The sequence below is a fragment of the Coffea arabica genome, chromosome 2c, assembly GCF_036785885.1.
Source record: "Coffea arabica cultivar ET-39 chromosome 2c, Coffea Arabica ET-39 HiFi, whole genome shotgun sequence".
In the NCBI taxonomy this organism is placed as follows: domain Eukaryota; kingdom Viridiplantae; phylum Streptophyta; class Magnoliopsida; order Gentianales; family Rubiaceae; genus Coffea; species Coffea arabica.
This window is the reverse complement of record NC_092312.1, coordinates 20,104,059-20,124,783: the sequence shown is the minus strand read 5'-3', so window position 1 is coordinate 20,124,783 and position 20,725 is coordinate 20,104,059. Positions and strand designations below refer to the sequence as shown.

General features: G+C 35.3%; 1 protein-coding gene and 1 long non-coding RNA gene across 12 annotated transcripts; both read left to right on the top strand.

Moving 5' to 3' along the window:
• The first annotated feature begins 489 nt into the window (after window positions 1-489).
• LOC113726708 (probable helicase MAGATAMA 3) lies at window positions 490-8,462 on the top strand. Of its 6 annotated transcripts, none has more exons than XM_027250568.2 (20): window positions 493-740; window positions 857-1,010; window positions 1,382-1,509; window positions 1,692-1,889; window positions 2,464-2,655; window positions 3,004-3,039; window positions 3,325-3,413; window positions 3,576-3,626; window positions 4,212-4,323; window positions 4,399-4,504; window positions 5,171-5,268; window positions 5,349-5,462; window positions 5,532-5,624; window positions 5,945-5,998; window positions 6,359-6,417; window positions 6,486-6,570; window positions 6,699-7,067; window positions 7,245-7,367; window positions 7,480-7,566; window positions 7,918-8,462. In XM_027250568.2, the coding sequence occupies exons 1-20, from the start codon at window positions 639-641 to the stop codon at window positions 8,137-8,139; spliced, it is 2,472 nt and encodes an 823-aa protein (XP_027106369.2). In that variant the 5' UTR covers window positions 493-638; the 3' UTR covers window positions 8,140-8,462. The 6 variants fall into 6 exon arrangements, with proteins under 6 accessions (XP_071931176.1, XP_027106369.2, XP_071931174.1 ...); XM_072075071.1 differs by having other exon boundaries at window positions 495-743; XM_072075075.1 differs by lacking the exon at window positions 7,918-8,462 and having other exon boundaries at window positions 490-743; window positions 7,484-7,553.
• A 6,957-nt stretch (window positions 8,463-15,419) lies between these two features.
• LOC113726707 (uncharacterized) lies at window positions 15,420-20,234 on the top strand. Of its 6 annotated transcripts, none has more exons than XR_011839175.1 (7): window positions 15,421-15,758; window positions 15,836-15,891; window positions 16,398-16,521; window positions 17,122-17,187; window positions 17,557-17,635; window positions 19,580-19,681; window positions 19,762-20,234. It is a non-coding gene; the product is annotated as an uncharacterized lncRNA (long non-coding RNA). The 6 variants fall into 6 exon arrangements; XR_011839173.1 differs by having other exon boundaries at window positions 17,122-17,234; XR_011839171.1 differs by having other exon boundaries at window positions 15,420-15,758; window positions 16,403-16,521; window positions 17,122-17,635.
• The last annotated feature ends 491 nt before the right edge of the window (window positions 20,235-20,725 follow it).

Below are 20,725 nucleotides of genomic sequence, written 5' to 3'. Positions count from 1 at the left end.
TTAATGAAGGTCGAAATGAAGAATAGCGTACAAAACATGATAGGAGATCCTTACTCCTATTTAATTTAACAATCCATTAATATTAGAAAGATTTCTATATTCTATTAACATTTCACAATCAAACAATGAATTCTTGGTAGTGATCTATATTTCAATCATTGTTTATATTTTTTAAATTTGTTTATATATTTTAAATTATTGAAATTACGATAATTTAATTATTATATAATTAAAAACATCTATTTTTTTCGATATGAGGGTACGTAGTAAATTAAGATTCTTCAATTTTGACAATATTTCATGTTAACCCCACAAATTAGATGTTTTGGGTTATAATCCTCTCCCTGTTTTTTAAATCTCATTCATCTATTGCTAAATTATTTTTTAACAAATATTTATTTATTTTAACCCTTGATTATATTCTCTTTAATTAAGAATTTTGACGATCTATTTTGATGTTTTTACAATCCACACCCTCTAACACAGTGGAAGATGAAACGTGCATTTAAAGCCCCACGATCTCTCATTGTCTAAACCCCCACTTTGCCAAATCAAAAGGTTAAAACCCTCCATTTTCTTTACCTTTTTCTCCCCGCTTTTCATAGGGGTGAGAGACTGAAGAATTGAGGAGGAAACAAATGGCTTTGGACAAGAACAAACTGGAAGAAGAAGCTTGTATTCTTCGCTTCTACAAAATTGTCCTTAGCTGGGACTATATTCGCATTCTCAAAGAATCCCAAGTAGTTAGTTATTTTCTCTCTTTCTTGATTTCTTTCTTTCTTCCTCCATATTTCCATGTGTTTTGGCATTGATGAATGAATTATTCCTTTTTTTTTTTTAATTTATCTTGGAACAGAAGGACAAGAATAATAGAGGGGATGGGAGCAGCCAGGGTCTACAGAAAGTGAAGGACACATACAAAGATATCGAAGAATACCTTGCAACATTTGAGCCTCTTCTTTTTGAAGAGGTAAAAGCACAGATTGTGCAAGGGAAAGACGATGAAGAGGGTATTTGACTTTTCTGGATTGCTGTTAAATGTCTAGGAATCCTTACATTTTATTTTTGTCTGTTCAAACTACCATAGTACCAGTACTGCATATTATTTTGAGGTGTTTAATTTGTTTCAAATTAATACAGATGTGAATGTTATGTATTTTCGAGCTCGCAAGTGGATTTATTTGTTTATACTTTGTTTCTTTGCTTTGTTTTGACATTATGCTTTTGGATCAATGGAAACAAAGTTCTGTGTTTGTGGTCTGTGTGTGTGAGTGTATGTGTGTGTGTGTGTGTGTGAGTGTGAGAGAGAGAGAGAGAGAGAGAGAGAGAGAGAGAGAGATGCACAGTTCATACACTATAACTTGTCCTTTTGCGCTTACAGCAACTGAATGGATGCAAGGTATAATAGCAGAATGCAGTGAAGTCAATGGATTTTACATGCCAATGGTTATATGTGTGGATGCACAATCGATCTCACAGAATGATTTGTTATTGCTTTCAAACCAGAAGGTAGTCCAGTTGCATCCATTAATTATATACCTAATATTATCAGACTTCAAAAACGTAGTTATGTCGAAATTATCAATGAAACCTTCAGGGATGCTAATAAATTTCAAAACCATATGAGTTGATATTACTGTATTATTCCTAGATGTTTGGGTTCTAACAATGGATCTCGATGTGTTCTGAAGTTTGAAGATGTTAAAGGATTCCCAACTGCATATGCATTTGCACTAGTTGAGCATCGTCAGCATGATAAAATGAGACTCAGGCTGAATACAAGTGGAGAAGTCAAAGGATTGAACACAAATGACGTCCATTCCTGCTCAAGGCTGTTAAATATGCAAGCCTTAGTCACCGAAGTACAAAGATATGTATTCATCATGAAGGTATCTCTGGATTTTTTATCACTATAGGAGTTATTTGAGTGATCTTCCTCTGATATTGCCTAGATGTCATTTGGGAATCAAGGTCAGAAATTTAAGTTAAACTTAGTGGGAATAGACTTGCCATTTTCCTTTATTAACATAGGTGGAAAGGATAATCTTGAAGTATTGTTTTCACTCTTCCTCTTTTCTTTTTTTATTTTTCTTTTTGTTTTATTTTGTATAATTTGATGCCTAAATCAAGGTATATGTTCTTCCCACAATGTCAAAGAGAAATAGGATGAGGATATATTTTCTGTTGTAGTATTGTTGCAACATTTCCTGGTATGATTTCAAGCTGTATTGATTAAGCATTAACATTATTATTCAGCATCCTTAGTATATCAGCAGTTAACTGTGAGGGATTTGTTTCCCCTAATGATGCAATATTTACTGGAAGCAAGTTTTGTACAGAATGTTGAACTACTATGATGTAGCTAAAGTTTCTGATCATCTGATCTATGCACTGGACATAAATATTGACATAACTACACATACTTGAATATCAATTTTCTCTTGTTTCATGTTCTATGTACAGATTTGCAGTTTATCAACCATTGTCCGTGAATATGTAGCTTTGCGGTCAATTAGATCCCTTCCTTTCAAAGATTTGATATTAATGGCCGCTGAAAGCAATTATGCTGCTGAAGACCGTGCCTGGAATATATCTAGACCCCTAAAGCAGTTTATTGAAAGCAATCATAACCTGTCTCAAATTGAAGCCATAAATGTGAGTTGTTGGGGAATCATGTATACCCTTTTTCAATATTTTGCCGATTTGAAGCAATGTATCATTTTTCGGCAAGCCTTGATTCAGCATATGAGTGCTCAATTGGGCTGGAAGCGGAAGGGAATGATGCTCATGATCAGCCTTCCCTGCTTGAAAGGGTAAGGGTGGTCACATCTGCCCCTTTAGCCCCAGATGACTGGAGTATCATGCATTTGTTTGCTCTCTGTGCATCTGGGCTTTTCAATTGCCAATTCACTTAAAACATCTTTCTATTCTAAACCAGATCTTGCATCAGTTTTGCATGTTTTCATATGGTTTATCTTATTTTGATCTGGTTGTTTACTGCAGGCAGGTCTTTCACGTAAGAAATTCATCCTGATTCAGGTTTGGCATAATACTCTATGCTCCAAATTTTTTAAACGGACAAGATTTCTTTTTTCTGTTGGCTACTCTTCATGACAATCTGGGTTGTCTCAGAAAATCCTTCATCTTTTGTTGAACAGAAAACAGTGATATTGCTTCCTTGTCCTGTTACTAATTTAATATATGCGTTACAAGTTCTAGGAGTTTCTTTCTTCCAAGTAATGGACATATTGACTTCACATACGCCTAGAGGAGACAATTGCTTGAGCCATTAGGTGTATTGTCTAATCTGTTGATTCCTCCCAGGGACCCCCAGGAACTGGCAAAACACAAACTATTCTTGGGCTTCTCAGTGCCATTCTGCATGCTACTCCTGCTAGAGTACACTCCAACAAGTAATATGTTTGTTTGTTTCAGCAACTTTTGTTGAGCTTGCTTTGACCGAAAAATGATTACATACGGCATGTGCTTGCTTAAAGGTTGTTAGGTTGTGAAAATAACAAATGAATAGCATTTTTTGGTAATTTATGTTGCGTATGCATTCTCTACTTCTGCAGGGGGAAATTAAGCGGAGTAAAGCGCGGACCAGAACTAGCACTTCAGGACAAGTATGTAGTCCTTCTTTGTTTGTATCTCATTTTGAGTTTTTATCATAATCTATTCCCACTCTCCTCTCTCCTTTTTCTGCTTTTTTCCTTTCAAGGGTTTTTTTTTTGGTGGGGAGGGGAGTATGTTAGGAGATCTATCTTAGTTCAAGTTTATCAGATATGTTTAAGTTAGCAATATATACACTTTTTGACTTTTTTAGTATGATTGAAGTACCCACAGTGAAGAGGCTTGTAATATGCTGGAGATTTAACAGTTAAACATCCTTCTATATAAGAAAAAGCGGGACATTTTGATGAGAGACATCATTTAAAAGGAAACTGTCAAGATATTTAACATTTGAATGCTTTTTTAGTTAGAAATTATGGAAAGCCCGGGATTCGAGAATGCTTTGGGAATTATGTTTTTGCACTTCTCAAGGACTTAAGAGTAAGAATGGGGAATCCCACAGAAGCTTTCTGGTTATATACATAAGTCATACGCTTCTACATTGTATCATTTCCTCTTTGTACTTGGGGTGATATTTCTTTGTAATCATTTTTTTTGTGGTATTGGTACATGAGATGAGGTATTTGGATATTTTGCAGATACGCTCACTGGGAGAAGGCTTCTCCATGGTTGGTTGGGATAAATCCTCGAGATGAACTGATGCCTATAGATGGTGATGATGGCTTTTTCCCCACTACTGGAAATGATTTGGTATGCCTGAGTTATTTCGTTCCTAGTAGTTCTGATTTTAAACTGGAATTCCATATCTGACTTGCTACTATTTAGAAACCAGAAGTGGTTAATTCCAGTCGGAAATATCGTGTTCGTGTTCTGGTATGTGCTCCATCAAATTCTGCCCTTGATGAAATTGTATTACGACTTCTAAATACTGGTCAGTCACTCTTCTTTGTACTGTTATCTTCATACTGAGTATTGTATTTGACAGTGAGAAGTTTAGTTCCTAAACTTTTGAATTAGGGTTATTTCTGGATCCAGATTATAGGGAGCTGCTGAAGGCATTTGTGTTAAATGTAAAAAGTAAGAAACCTGTTAACCACTTCACGGGCAAGGAAGAAAAACTCCTGAAAAAACTCTCTACATATGGCAAGTTATGCATTTTAAATTTGAGGGATGCCATCTGGAATAACATGGCTTTACTGGTAGCTTCTGCACATATTCATCATGCAAGATCTCTATTATAGTTTAACTGATTGTAAAACATTCCACGTATGAAACTCTCTGTAAAAGAAAAATCCTAGTAAAGAAACGGGAGGTAGCATCTTACTTTCTATGTAAGTAAGTATTGTCTGACTTATGTCTTATGATGCCTCTGGCAGAATTAGCTCATTTTTAGCTGAAAATACAAGTCTCTGTTTAATGTGTTTTGTACTGGGGTCATTGAACAACCCATCAAGGTTGGCACCCATACATACTCACAATTTTGTTTACCAGGTAGTATTTCTTTATATTACTCTACAAGTGCTGAAAATTTAGATTATTAACATATAAATCTTGCTTTGGACTAATCAGAATCGGAGTTGTTTATTTATGTTGGCAGGTATCCGTGATGAAAATGACCATGCTTATAGTCCTAAAATTGTTCGAATTGGTCTCAAACCTCATCATTCTGTCCAGGCAGTCTCTATGGATTATCTAGTACGTACCTTGCTTCCATTAAACCTAATTGAAGTACAATCCAGTGCGATTTAAGCATCACTGGAATCTTGTTTTTGTAGGTGGAACAGAAACTTGCAGGCGTGGACTTTCAAAGTGGTGACAAGCAGAAGCAAGGAGGGGCTACAAAGGATAAAGATGGCATCCGAGCTTCCATTCTAGATGAAGCAGTAATTGTATGTAATTTCGGTCCTCCATTGGCACTTAAGACCAATATCGGTTTGTAATTCTGGAACTATTTGCAGGTGTTCTCCACCCTCAGTTTTAGTGGTTCAGCTCTTTTCAGTAAATTAAACCGCGGGTTTGACGTTGTTATTATAGATGAAGCTGCTCAAGCTGTAAGTCACGATACCCTATTGTTTTACCTTTATTTAGTTCCCAATTTTAAAGTACCAAACAAGTTTGTGACAGGTTGTACCATTATTTATACTATATTGGCGGCAAAGGCATTTTAATAAGTAACTATAGCAGTCAGGATCCTTGATCCTTGGAACTTTCACATATGGAATATAACCTTATTGAAATGTAGTTGGTTGGTTCGGCATAATGGCAAACACATTTGAAAGTCCAGAAGCTGAAGTCATTTTTTTTTTGGTTTTATTTTTAATAACAATGTCAACTCTTGGCATCTTAATGGCAAACTTTATGTCTCTAATAGGTTGAACCAGCCACACTAGTTCCATTGTCCAATGGGTGCAAACAAGTATTCCTGGTACATCTTTCTTTGAAGTGATTTTACTATAGGCTTACTGTGATTTACACATCTCAGCTGGCCAATATTTTATTGCGATAAATTGTACTTTCACCAGTTTGAATGGTGCAATCATGCAAAGCAGCAGAAGAAAGCATTGTAATTTTAGCTCTTTATTTTTTGGGGCAGAAATTCAGAAACTTAAAGTGGTTCATCAATCTTCTTAAGTAGTTTATAAGCAATATGCTTCAGCAGTAATGTATTACAAGTTAGAAAACTTTAAATGGATAGCTCTTGCATAAGTGATTTTGAAGATTTTAAAGTATGATTTTGTTCTTTTCTGAGCTAAAATTGTATTATGATCTTTCCCTTTCTTCCTAGGTTGGTGACCCAGTTCAGCTGCCAGCCACTGTTATCTCTCCCATAGCTGAAAAGTTTGGGTTGGTGCAAAAATCTTCAGCTTGATCACCTTAATGTCTTCTTGGTTCTAACATTTTCTTTGTGATAGATATGGAATGAGCTTATTCAAAAGATTCCAGAAAGCTGGCTATCCAGTACAGATGCTAAAGACCCAATATCGCATGCATCCAGAGGTTTGTTGAAGTTTGCTCCACTTCTTGAGGCTCACACATTTCCTCACAGTTTTGGTTTCTTCATTTAGGGAGACAATTACCGCTCTGGAATTAGTCCTGGTTTGTTGTTTACCAATAATCTCTTGCAGATAAGGACCTTTCCTTCAAAAGAATTCTATGATGAGGCACTGGAGGATGGGCCTGATGTTATGGACCAAACAAAACGGTCATGGCATAAGTTCCGCTGCTTTGGACCTTTTAGCTTTTTTGATATACATGAGGGAAAGGAATCCCAGCCCTCTGGAAGCGGCTCTTGGGTTAACGTTGATGAGGTTGAATTTGTCCTGGCAATGTACTGTAAACTTGTGACTGGATACCCAGAACTCAAGTCGAGTTCCAGACTTGCAATCATATCTCCATACAGATATCAAGTCAAACTCTTTCGTGATAAGTTTCGAGAGACTTTTGGCGTAGGATCTGAAAAACTAGTAGACATAAACACGGTTGATGGATTTCAGGTAATTGGTTTTTCCTTTCTATCAAAACCTTGAAGGTTCTGCATGTTAGCTTCATCTGCCTGAACTAGATTTGCATCCATAACTCCTTTTGGGACCTTTTATGCTTGATGCTTCTTCAAAATTAGTTTACATAAGATCTGAAGGCACTAAGAGATTCATCTTTCTGAAATGTTCTAGGGGCGTGAAAAAGGTGTTGCAATCTTTTCATGTGTTCGGGCCAGCAAGGATAGAGGCATTGGGTTTGTGGCTGATTTTCGACGAATGAATGTTGGAATCACTAGGGCAAGGTCTTCAGTCCTGGTATGGGTCCATTCTGATGAAGATGGTGGCTCGCAGAAGCATGATCTCAAATTTATTTCTGAAAGTTTCCTCTCAATCACAAGCTTTCTTTTTTCCTTATCTATCTTGCTAGGTAGTTGGTTCGGCAACCACACTAAAAAGAGACAAGCATTGGCAGAACTTGGTAGCAAGTGCTGAGACCAGAAATTCACTTTTCAAGGTACAAAAATGTTTAGGAGAAACAACAAGTCATTCTAATATTAGTATTGCCATGGGCAGTAAGCAGTAGTCAGCATTGACGTCAAAATTCCAACTCGACAATTGATTCATCTATTGTTATAGGACCAAAACAAGATTCCAGAATCTATGGAAGAGGCGTTGCTTGTGCTTTATTTCCTTTTCGGACAATTTCTCGTTTTTGTTTGTTAATAATTTTGGTTAATTTGACGCCCAAACTATAATTGTGCCTTATCAAGGATTCATAATGCTATGTTTCCCTTGTGCAGATTGTAAACTTATCTATGCGATGCATGCGGTGGAAAATCATTATGCTTAATTATTTATGCTGCAGGTTTCCAAGCCCTACACTGAGTTCTTTAGCGATGAACATCTTAAATCACTAGAAGCAAAGGAGTCTATGCCGGAGAGAGATGAGGTACCTCTCGAAGATATGGAAATTAGTGTGCCTATTCATGGTGCTGCTGATGATGCTGAGCAAGGGCAAGCTGGAGATCAGGATTGGGGAGATGCTGGAGAAGGAGAGGGTTTTGATGGGGGATTTGACGAAGATTGAAATGTCTCATTTTTTTGCCTCCCCAGGGGGAAGAGCTAAACCATCACTTCCTTTTGCTATAGTGATTACGCGCAGGGTTCCCACCGGGAGTGGATTTTTCATCATTTGTCCCTCTCACTTTCATTCTTTTATAAATGTACTTTAACCAGGATCATACAAAATATGGACAAAATGTTAGAAAGCACATGAACCTCGCACGTCAGCCTGTGCAAGGATTTGAGCTGTAAGTATAAGACTTCGGATCATTAGTTACATTCTCTTTCCTACTTTTGGATGAGGATCTAAAATCTGCCATACTTAATTCTATTAATGTACTTTTTTTACTCCCTCCGTCCCACTTGAATAGTCTCGTTTTCCTTTTTCGTCTGTCCCAAATTATAGTCCACTTTCCAATTGAAGAATGTAGTTGTATTTTAATTTTCCTAAAATACCCTTATTCAATGTAAGTTGTTATTACTATAAACCTACCCCATTTAATGAGAGTTAATTCTTTTTTTACCATCAATTCAAGTTTCCATAAAGTTGTACCATATTTAATGTGAGGGTATTTTAGAAAAATAGTAATCTAAATTTACTTTTCCAACAAAGTTAACTACTTTTTCTTAAACTGTGTGAAAAAAGAAATGAGACTATCAAAGTGGGACGGAGGGAGTATTCATTATGAAATTAAGCTATTTTTTCCCCTTAAAGCAAACAAACAAAACAAAAAACGAAAGGAATCTTAGAAGGTTATGCTGTAAATTTCAAGATTGCTGTCGACTACAATTGCATTCAAGAACGTCACCATATCATATAAAAAAAAAAAAAGAACAATCGAATCTATTGGCTCACATGATGACCTGTGGTAAAATAAATCGGTACCGAGTCTGGGGGAAAAATTGGGAATGGATTTTACAAATTCGTCTACGCTCAGCTACAAGACATTGGGTTACGTGTGTACACGTAGCCAGGGGAGAAGCTGACATGGTCATATCCATTAGTCACTGGGCAGTCAAAAGCGGCCTCATCTGACGGCTGAGATTTAATCGACTCTGCCATATCCTCTGGCGAATTCACCGGGAAGTTGTCGGAAACTGGACTTCGCCGTCCATCCTTTTCTATGAGCGACAGCTCGTTCTCGTTGAGGGAACCTAATTCTGAGTCTGTAGCCACCATATGAGAACCAAGGTTTTCAATCGCATCACCCGTCGACGGTGGAAAAGCCATGGGATCATCGTTTTCTGAGAATTCAGGCGGTGGCAAAGGTTCACTGCTGGGAGCAAAATGTGGAGAAGTTGGAACTTCTAGCCATAGATCATACGCTGGAGAAACCTCTGCTGGAAACTTAACTTGTTCTGCCGGTGAATCGGCTGGAGAAAATCCATGGCTAACAGCTGGTTCAGGTTCTGTAGAAGTAATCGAATCTTCATCGACATATCCGGAACTCGGGGACAAAACGTGATCAAAGAAATGAGAAGGCAAATGTTTCTCCTGACTGTCATTGATGAGGGGCGAGTTGAAACGATCATCATCAGGCAAATTCGACGGAGAAAGAGATGGCGCTTCAGTATCATCGGCATCTATCGAACTCCCCCAATCAATTGGAGAAGAGAAATTCGACGGCGGTGGATGCGCTTGTCTATCATTGTTCACCGGCGACGGAGCCGTCTTCAATTCTTGATTGGATGCACAGTTAAGAATTCCTCTCAAGCCGTGAACTGCGAGACTACGGCTATAAAACAGGCCAGGCAACAGAACACCGACGCCATCGATGGTGACGGCATCATCGGATGAAGTCGGGGAGCTCCTGCTCTCGACGCGGACCGTTGCTCGACGAGCAGCAGTTAGCGTAGGGAGTGACGATCCGGAAGTGAAGCGGCAGATGTCGGAGAAGGTCATGCGGAGAGGGATGACGTGGCAGCGGAGAATGGAGATGTAATCCGACGCCATATTAGTCATGTCAAGAGTGAAGAGAGAGGAGTCAGTGGGAGCAAAGAGGGTGAAGGACTTCCCGGCGAGGACCTCGTAGATGAGGTCGGAAGTGGCAATGGCGTTGCTAAAGAGGTTGTAGCCTCTGGCTCTGAGTACGTTAAGCATCGACTCTAACTCGTCGTCTTCCACGGCGGTGACGGTTGTGTTGGTGATGGTGAAAAGAAGGAGAATTACGGCGAGGAGGCGGAGAGTTGACGCCATTGATTGCGGTTACACAGTTGTGAATTTTGGCGGGCTTTTCCGTTGGAAATTGAAATGTGACGTCGGTTTCTGGACAATTGCGAGTGCAGTTGAAACAGATTCTTTGGCAGGCGGTTATTTATAGATAGGACGCCCGTTAGGCAGGCCCAAATCAGTTGGTTTGGGCTAGTCCTTTTTATTAGTTGGTTTGTTGTTCATTGACGAACCCATAAGACATCAGTCGAACTGACTGAAAAAAAAAATCATTTATAGATTAAAAAAAATTAACAAGTACCGTATAGGGATAGAACTTTATTTTATTTTTCTTTTTTTGGCATGATCTCACTTGCCTGAGTGAGTCAGTAGCAATGAGGAAACTATGGTTGAGAAGGGCTTTGTGCCCACATAGACAGGGGAAGGAAAGTGGAAATTGACTGAAAAGCCCAGTTTATTTGGTGACGAGGATACAAATTGAGTCATGCCTTCTCAGTTTATTTAACAAAATTTCATCTACTGAAAAGGAGAAATGGATGAAGCTATGTTGAATGGGTGATGAGAGAGAAGAAAATTTTGGCTATAACTAGTTAGCATAAAATGCTAGTTGCAGTGTTACTGCAGTGTGCATACCATTACCCAAAAACAAAAGGAAAAAAAAATTGTTAGTGCCTACCCACTCTTTATAGGATAGAAGGTGCAAATTGTCTATTGTCATTGCTAATTTCCTTGTACATCTTTTTTTTTCCCGCAACAGGGACTAAATTACTATCAGACAAGACGAGATAAGATTTGAACCCTAATCTCCCACCTCACTATTAATGTGGTAGCCAACTCCTCTATTGGGAGTTGGTTAATTTGCTAGTATATCTCAATTTTCAGAATTGGTTCGAGCCTAGATGGCTTTTTATTCCTCCGATTCCCATCAGAACAAGGTTTGGCTATAGTCGTCCTCATCCTGTACCCCTTTCCATGTTTTTCCCCCTTTTTGTCCAATAGCAACAATCGACACTAATTCTATCCATGGAGAAGAGAGCCCAACTAAGCTGGTACGGAGATTGGATGGTATACCTCTACACCAAACAAGTGCATTACGCACTTTCTGAATTTTTTGAACAAATAAAGCACGATACTTCTTTGTAATACAAATATACAATACATTATATGGAGTATGAACCCCCAATTTAGTGCATTGGACAGTTCTGAGAGGCTGTCATTGGCCATTTTAGAGCTCTCTCCTGTGGTTGAATCAAAGCCTAATAGTTCTTTCCGCTATTTGTTTACCAGCCCTCTTTTCTCCCTAAGAAACTGCTCCAATGACTTTGAAAGCTCGAGCAAGAGTCCTAGTCTCTACAACGTGTATAGACTAGCATTAGGCTAAGATTCTTGTCCTTTATTATTATTATTATTTTGTGATAGGTATCCCAAATGCGAAGTTTGATTGCCATCGACTTTTCTATCGGTACAAACAGGTTTCAGAGACGGAAACTATTTGAGATATTTTTACTGTAACACTTTTTTGATATGATATATGTGAGATAAAAAGGTGATTGAAAAATGTGTTGATGATACAATTAAATCAGTATATATAAATAATGTGTAAATAAAGTGAAATAATCTTCAATCCAAACACACTCATATAGATACTAAGGATAAAGTCCTCAGCAGGGTATTTCAACTTATGAGAATTACCTAGAGGAGGTTGAGCCCCCTTTGGGGTTGTACCATGAGTTTGAAAAAAAAAATGCTTATTAAAAGTATTTTTAAAGTGTTTGATAACTAGTTTTTAGTAACTTAAGGAACCCAACGTTTGGCTCCAACCACACTTCTTCAAAAAGCCAAAATTTGGTGCTGCTTGAATTGCTTTTACGCTCAAAATATGTTAGATTTAAAATTTGAGATTTTATCCTAGATTAGTAAAATGCTTTATCCAACAATTCTTAGAAATCCTTTGGCATAAAATGACTATTAGTTTTAGGGCTATGTTTGTAAATATACGAATAAAAGTGCTTTTTAAAAATTAAAACCAAACACAAGTAAATATCAAAAGTGCTTATGTAATTATACTTTTTAAAACACTTTTGTTAAAAAGTACTTGTATCAAAAGTGTTTCTTCATAAATCACTCAAAACGGGTTTAAATTGGATAGTAAGGTGAGAGAAACTATAAATAGGAGATTCTGAATTTCTTTAATTTATTTTAAAGGAAAGAGATTTTGAATTCGAAACCTATTATTTGAAAAAAAAACTTGTGATAATTAACTAATACTGCTCATGTTACATCTTTGGAAAAACGTGAGGACTCCTGAGCAAATGCGCAACGGATCTTCCGTCCCACACTGTGCCACTCTTTGTCCCATTTTTTATTATATTGTTATTTCTCCTTCATAAATATCATGTTTTAATTCTTTTTTGTTTCCTTAAAATCCAATAACTATTAATTGAGTAATACACAAAGTTTAACAAACTCAAAAAATCAAAATGCATAAAAAATGAGATTTTTTATGAATTTTCTGCTTTTTTTAATTTTCTATTTTATGAATTTTCTAGTAAAAAATAAATACAACAGCTTCAAAAAAGCAATATATAATAGAAAATTAAAAAAAGCAAAAAATTCATAAAAAATCTCATTTTTTTATGAATTTTGGTTTTTTGAGTTTGTTAAATTGTGTGTATTACTCAATTAATAGTTATTGGATTTTAAGAAAACAAAAAAGAATTAAAACATAATGTTTATGAAGAAAAAATAACAATATAATAAAAAGTGGGACAGAAAGTGACACAGGGTGTGGAACAGAAGATCCGTTCCTAAAATGCGCAACGGATCTTCTGACCCACACCTTGTGCCACTCTCTGTCCCACTTTTTATTATATTGCTATTTCTCCTTCATAAATATCATGCTTTAATTCTTTTTTGTTTCCTTAAGATCCAATAACTATTAATTAAGTAAAAAATAAATACAATAGCTTCAAAAAAGTAATATATAATAGAAAATTTAAAAAAATACAGAAAATTCATTAAAAAATCTCATTTTTTATGCATTTTGATTTTTTGAGTTTGTTAAATTTTGTGTATTACTCAATTAATAGTTATTGGATCTTAAGAAAATAAAAAAGAATTAAAATATGATATTTATGAAGGATAAATAACAATATAATAAAAAGTGGGATAGAAAGTGACACAAGATATAGAACAGAAGATCCGTTCCTGAGCAAATGGGATTGGAGAAATACGGTTTAAAAAAATAGGAAAATGAAAGGAAAAAGTGAAAGAAAGCGCTAACCACAACAACTATGCTAATAACTCCCATTGTTTGACCTCGACGCTTTTCGCATAACGACAAATGCAGGTAGTTTAATAATAATAATAATAATAATAAACGGCAGGGTAAAGCCTAATGGATAAGCATAAGATGCATGCGGCTCAGCATTTGTGGTGAACGTACTAGTTTTTTTTTTAAATAAAAATTTTGAGTGGTTTCATATCCTGTGTGTACCTATTTAATGAGAAAATTGAGGCATTTTTCCTATTTCATTTCAATTCCAATAAGAAAATTATTTATCTTTTGCTTTATTTAAAATATTCAATAGATATAAGGTGTTATTTCTCATTAAATTTGTATCATTTTCTTTTTTCAATTGGCTAATAATATAATAAAAGTGTTATTTTTCTTCTAAATTCAAGTTCTTTAATTTCTTCTTATTCAAAATTTATTGTCATATTGTTTTATATTTCAGTTTGTAACTATAAGTGATTACATATAATTATAAATAATTGGAATCGTAAATGAAAAACCAGAGTCAGATTTGGTTTCATCTTTTAAAGAAACTAGAATAGACAATTTTTGAATCGAAATTGACGGTTTTGAAACTATGACATCCCTGTCACCAATGGTCAAGACATACTTGCAACATAAACTGATGAATTACTTACCAACTTAATTTTTACATTAATAACGAGATTCGAATACTTGATTTTTTACAATAAAATGATTCATCTTTACTAACTAAGCTAATGTATGTATTGGTGAAATTACTGCTAGCTTGCCACAATTATTGTATCGTCAAAAACCCATAAATCCATCTGGAATGTATCTCATTTATTTGGATTGGAGTGCTTTGAATTTGGAATTTTTACTTTTGGAGTCTAAAATAATGCACCTCCAAAACACCTTAGAATTTTGTTTGGATTATAAATTATTTGAGATAAATTTGTGAAAAAGTACTGTAGCATTTTTTTGATATGATGTATGTAAGATAAAAAGGTGATTGGAAAATATGTTGATAATGGAAGCAAATTAGTGTGTGTAAATAAGGTGTAAATAAAGTGAAATAATTGACAATCCAAACACAATATTCCATACAATCTTCCAAATACACCTAACAAATATTTTTTTTAAAAATCAAATAAATAAAATATATTCTACCATCACTTTTTTCTCCCACTCACCACCTACTACCGCCCACATCTCTCATCCTCTTTTCTCTCGATCTGTCATTTCTCTTCCTTTTCCTCCCTTCCTCTTGCCCCTCCTTTTTCCCCTTTCTTGCAATCTCGCAAGAGTGGTAAGGGGTTGTGAGGAAGAATTAGGAAGGGAAAGAAGAGAGGAGAAAGAGGAAGGTAGAAAGGGAGGAAAATGAATATGGAGGAGGAGAAAGGAAAGAGTGGAATAGAGAAATAGTGGTGGTGTTACACGTTAGAGGATGGTTATTGTAGGAATTTTTTAAATAAAATTTTAAAAATAATTCAATAAAATTTTAATTTTAAAAAATACTTCATCAAATATCCAAATTATCAGGTTTTTAATATACAATGTACTGTAATATAATGCTAGAATATAGTATTTAAAAAACACCTAATCCATACAAAGATAATCAGTATGTTATGCGCAACATCCAAAATTATAATCATAAAATTCGATCCAATCCGACGGTTGAATCATTCAAATCGGTGAACTGGCATAGAATCGGGTTGAATCACTAATTAGATCAAACAAGTAATAAACTTGTTGACCAATTAATAATCTGACGGTTCAATCAGTGAATCAAGAAAAAATTGTCGGATAAATTGCCGAATCAAAAATTTTATTATTTTTCTAATTCAAATATATCAACATAAGTAGATAATGTGCCAACACCGTTCAGCCAAAAGTTTCATCGTCCTCTCACGTGCTGCGCATTTGATTGAAAGCGTTATGTTGTTCGCGTATAGCGCTTCAGTTTCCAATCTGGTCTCCCATGTGCCCGTGTTTCCTTGTTTCTGTACTTCTGCTGCATTTGCTTTCTTTCCACTACCTTTCTCTCTCTCCCTTTTTTTGGACAATGTTGCTCTGTCGCTTACCCAGACATATCCTCCACTTCTATCATATCTATTCACTTTAGGGTTAGATATACAGAACAACAAATGCCTCTCCGCCGCTTCTCCTCTCCGTCCCTTTCCTCACCAAAATTATATGACCAAAATCTTCAGCAGTGGTGAGCCTCCTTGCTCTTAGCTTCTTTTTTTTTTTTTTTGTCAATTTGTAACTTCCTTATTTTTTGTCAAATTGCAGCTTCCTTATTTTTGTCAGTTTGCAGCTTCGGTAGGCGATGGCGATTGGAGAAACTGGTAATGAAATTCTCCAAAGTGTGTTGTGGGCATCATTTCTAGCTCAAAGTTTGAGATTTTTGGTAGACCTTTGCATAGCTTTTGGGTTAGAAAATCTTTTATTTTATCCCATTTACTTCTCTTGGTCGATTTCACCGATCTTCATGTGGCTTATGGGTTTTTTTTTTTTAAGGATTCCTTGTTTCCGTCGGGTATGCGCTGATGTTTTGAGCCTTTGGTTTTTGTTTCCCCGATCTGTGTTTTTTCTTGTTTTTTTTTATTTCGTTTCTTCTTTTTAGTTGTAAAGATGGAGATACTGATTTTATTGCTTTTCGCTTTTAAGTTTTATTACTGAATCTGGGTTTTTGGTTGTTCCTTTTTTTTTTTTCCCTTTAGAGTCTTCGATTTTTGGCTCACTAATAAACATGCCGTAGCTTTTTTCTTCTTCTTCTTCCCCGTACTGCGCTATTCTTTACAGACGCTTGTAGATCGATAGCTGATTGTGTTTTGTGTGTGAAATGTGCAAGATAAGGAGGGAAAAGGTAAGAAGAATCAGCAGCGATAACGGTTCCTTTACTTTCGAAGAAGACAATGAAGAAAAGGGTTAAGAATTTCAAGCAACCCCAGAGTGACCGAAAAATCTCCATCAAGGTATATCACCGTGATTCACTTGAAAAAAATTGTCCTTTTCAGCTTTTTTAATATTTTAGGAAATGCACTATATAAGGCATTTGCAGATTGATTGCGAAATGGGAAAATAATTGTGGAAGCTTTAAAGAAATTGATCAGAAATGTAAAGGAACTAACTTGGAATCTTTGGCTAGGTTTAGATTTTATTACATTAAGGATGATGCATGTAATGTTAAAATACTCCAGGAGGGAGGCACAAGGCCAAACACATGGCAATAAACTTGGTGTTTTATAATTTTATAAACTTGGTACGGGATGAGCTACGAGTGTAGTTATTAGCATTATTAAAGGTAATGGATTCGGAGTTTGAAGTAGTTGATGAGAGATTGAAGATTTTTTTGGGTCAGCTGCAGATAGAATTTGGAATCCTCGATAGAATTGTCTACAAAAATAAGAATCAGCATTGAATGTGCTCTTATTTTCAATACCTGCTTAAGGTTGGTTTTTTTTTTGCCTAAAGTTTCAGTTTTTACTTGCTCAGTGAAAAGCACTAACATGTATGCCTTCAAGCATTTGCTTATTGGTTTTGTTGGTTTAAAATTAATTGTGATTTTGTGACAGGTTAGAAGGGATTTGAGGCTTCTGCAATCAGCAAAGTTGGAGGAAATCTTGAATTCCTGCTTTCTGGTAATCTATGGCAAAAGGCCTAAACAAAAACTGTAGCTTTTGGAAAGGTATAAACATAAAGAATGGCATATTTTCCATCATTGTTGTTTACCATATGCGTTGATTAGTGATTCATGCATTTTTTTCTGGAGAAAATAGCAAGATTTCATTGAGTTTCATCAGTAGATCGCAAAGCCATAAATTCTTAACATTTTCTTAGTAATTTGATGTGGAGGCTTCGAAAAGTTAAATTCGGAGTTGAAAGTTAATATTAAAAAAAATGATTAAATGACCAGTCTGTGAATGTAATGTACAATTAGTAATGATTAGACTCTTGCTTTCTGTCAAATTGCACATACCAAAATTTTTGGCCTTTCATTTGGGTTTTAGTCTGAAGCGGAGAAGGTGTGATGGTGGCAAATATAACTTTTTGGAAAGGCTTCTTGGAGTTGTATGTTTACTATCAAAGGTAGTACATTTATTTGTGATTTGTTGCTCACAGTTGTTTCTTTAAATTGTTATTCTATCTTCAGTTTTCTACACGCCTCAGTTGAGCGTATATTGCGAGGCATGCCATAAACTATGATCTTACATCTGTGCTTTTAAAAAATTTCCCATTATTTTGATGTCGAAATTAGTCCAAGTCATTGTCCATCAAAATCTTTGGACCTTAGAGGATTAAACTTGTGTTGATTTCAGTTTCTTCCATTGTTATTGTGTTATCTTCCTGTAGCAGCAAACAATTAACAAATCACTGCTACCTTCTTTCTTTACCATCCTCTTTCATCTACTTCTCTGGTATCGTTGTTCACGAGAGAAATATAATTAGCTGGAATCTTCGTTCTTTCCTAAGGAAATGTATCTGCTCTTCCACTTTACACCACAACCAGTGGGAGAGCTAGAGTAAAGATGTGGTTATTTTCAATTTTTTCTGGGCTTTTTAAGCGATTAGTTTCCTTTTGGTCTATTTACATCCAACAAATACCAATTTTCGATGTAAGCGATTGGAAAGATTCTCTCGGATCCACTTCTCGATGTAAGCGGTTGGAAAAACTCTGTCAACCTTGGTAAATTACCAACCTTTAAAATTTTTTTTTCCAGTTGGAGATCGACAGATTCTTTCTTTTCCATTCTTCCTATCATCCTCTCCTCCTATATAGAATTTCTCATCTATTTTTCCCACCATTTTCTTCTGCTAGAGACACGTCTTTTGCATTACATATAATAATGATGTTTATTTTTTAGTAAATTTAAGTCATGACCTACATTTTCTGCATTTTTTGTACATTTGGTTTCTTGAGGATCTCAGGTTTTCTTAGTTCAATTTCTATGGGTTCTGTGAATAATATGTTGGTCTTCTGCTTTAATATTGTGGGTGGGAGGGAGGGTCTCAACTTTTGTTATTTATGTGATTTTATTGTAAAATTTTGTTTCTGCCAAGTTTAGGATTGATCTCAAATTGGCTATGGAGGTTTTCTTCCTTTCTTTCATGGAGTCTAATGTAAATTTGGAATTTCAAAATTTTCCTTTTAACTGGTGTAATTTTCTAATTACTATGGGATTTGACACATAAAATCAAGGCGGTGTTAGATTTGTTCATCTGTGTTTTTCTTTGGTATTGATGTGAGAAATTCGTTTCTGAAAGTGTAAATTTTAATTTCTTGAGTTAATTTATTTTGTGGAGTTTGAAGAGGAAAAAATGTTTTTGAAAAGGCATGCTTATCTTAGTTGAATTTGTTGACTCCCTATTGTGCTGAATTGTGATTGTTTTGATTCGAATTGTAGATGATGGTGGCCAATTGTCATACTTCTTTAATTACTAAACATGGCTTTGTTCTTATATGGAGTAGCAACTGTAAGCTAATATTGGTGAGACTGAAGCTGATAAGGTTGATGAGGCTGCCCTCATTGGCAATGAAAAGCATGAATCTAAGTGTATAACAAGTTACTTTTAGAATATGTTTCTGTTTTATCTGGTGCTTCTTTCTGGTGTCCAAGGTAGAGATGATGCCTCTTTCGGGCATCATCTCTACCTTAGAAGTTGCCAAATTAGTATTTTCTTTGAAATGTATTTTTCCCATGCTTTCCTTCGAAACAGAGGTGACTAAAGAAAAAACATTACATCTTTCCATTACATGTTTGTCATATACTTTGTTTTCTCTTTTTTTCCTTTTTTTTTTTTTGAATTTACCATTGTCATTTGCTTCTCGTGTTTTATCCTTGTGTTTTGATCATATGTGACTTCTTTGCACATTTTTCTACAAGCTTTTTTGCTGCAATGGCGCTTGAATTGACTTGGTTGGTGAAAATTTTTGTATTACATGTATTTTATGTCCCTATGATTTTGTTTTATCCATATGTGATATTTCTTTATGTCTGTTTTCTTGACCTGATTGCTAGTTTTGTTTTTTAGTAATATTCATCTTCATTCCAATGGGAGCTCACTGCTCTAAATTAGGCTTTTGCTGGTAGCCTTCTAACCTCAGATCCAACGTCCCTTATTCCTCTGATCTTGGTAATTCTTAAAACTCTGTTAAATGTATAAAAATGTAATATTTGTTCCCTTTTTCTGATTTTTTTCTTCTGGGATTTTAGAGAAATGTGGAGAAAATCAGAGGATGAAACTGTCAGCATTTAAAGAATACAGTTTAGATGAGCTGAATGTAGCACTTTCAAGATTCTCAGTTGAAAACATTGTATCAGAACATGGAGATAAAGCTCGCAACGTTGTCTACAAAGGGCAGCTTGAAGATGACACCTCTTGGATTGATGTCAAACATTTCAATAAGTTTGCTTGGCCGGATTCTCGGCAATTCCTGGTTGTTATTACTTCTTTGAAGCAAGTCCCCAGCTATAGTCTTCACAAATGTGATATTAGCTTATTTATGTACGTGCTTTGATATCAGCCATAGTACTTAGTTAACCATGAGTATGGTGGATGTTATTCAGATTTAAGATTTGTTGTATGCAATTTGTAGGTTGATAAGTGAGGAAACTTATTGCAAGCTGATGTGATTTGAGACATTGATTGTACGATTGTTATGCCATATGAATTGAAACATTGATTATACGGCTGTTGTACATTTGTTTCCAGTCAAATGGGATGAAGTATTTTGTTTCTACCAATAACATAAAGTCGCTTTCATTTTTTTTCTTACTCACTTTGGCTTTTACTATTTTGCATTTTCCTGCGTACAACCTTATTAACTCTCCTCATTCACTTTTTTTTTTTTTATCTTGAAAATGACCTGAGAGCATGGAAAGTAAAATCTAAGCTCTAATGATGCTTATAAGTAGCTACATCATTAGGAAATTATTGGACCTTGTAATTAAATCATAATGCAATATAATCTTGAAATAGCAAGTGCAGATGACAACTTAGTCGAAGTCTTATAATATTTTGGTTCTTTAATGAGAGTAACACTTACTATTTTTTACATGATTACATACTTAGCTGAAAGTTTACTTTAATTTTGGTTTAATATTTTATTTAGATTTATTTGTAACTAAATTCCATCAAAAAACAAACATATTTCATTAATAATCCATTTTGAATTAG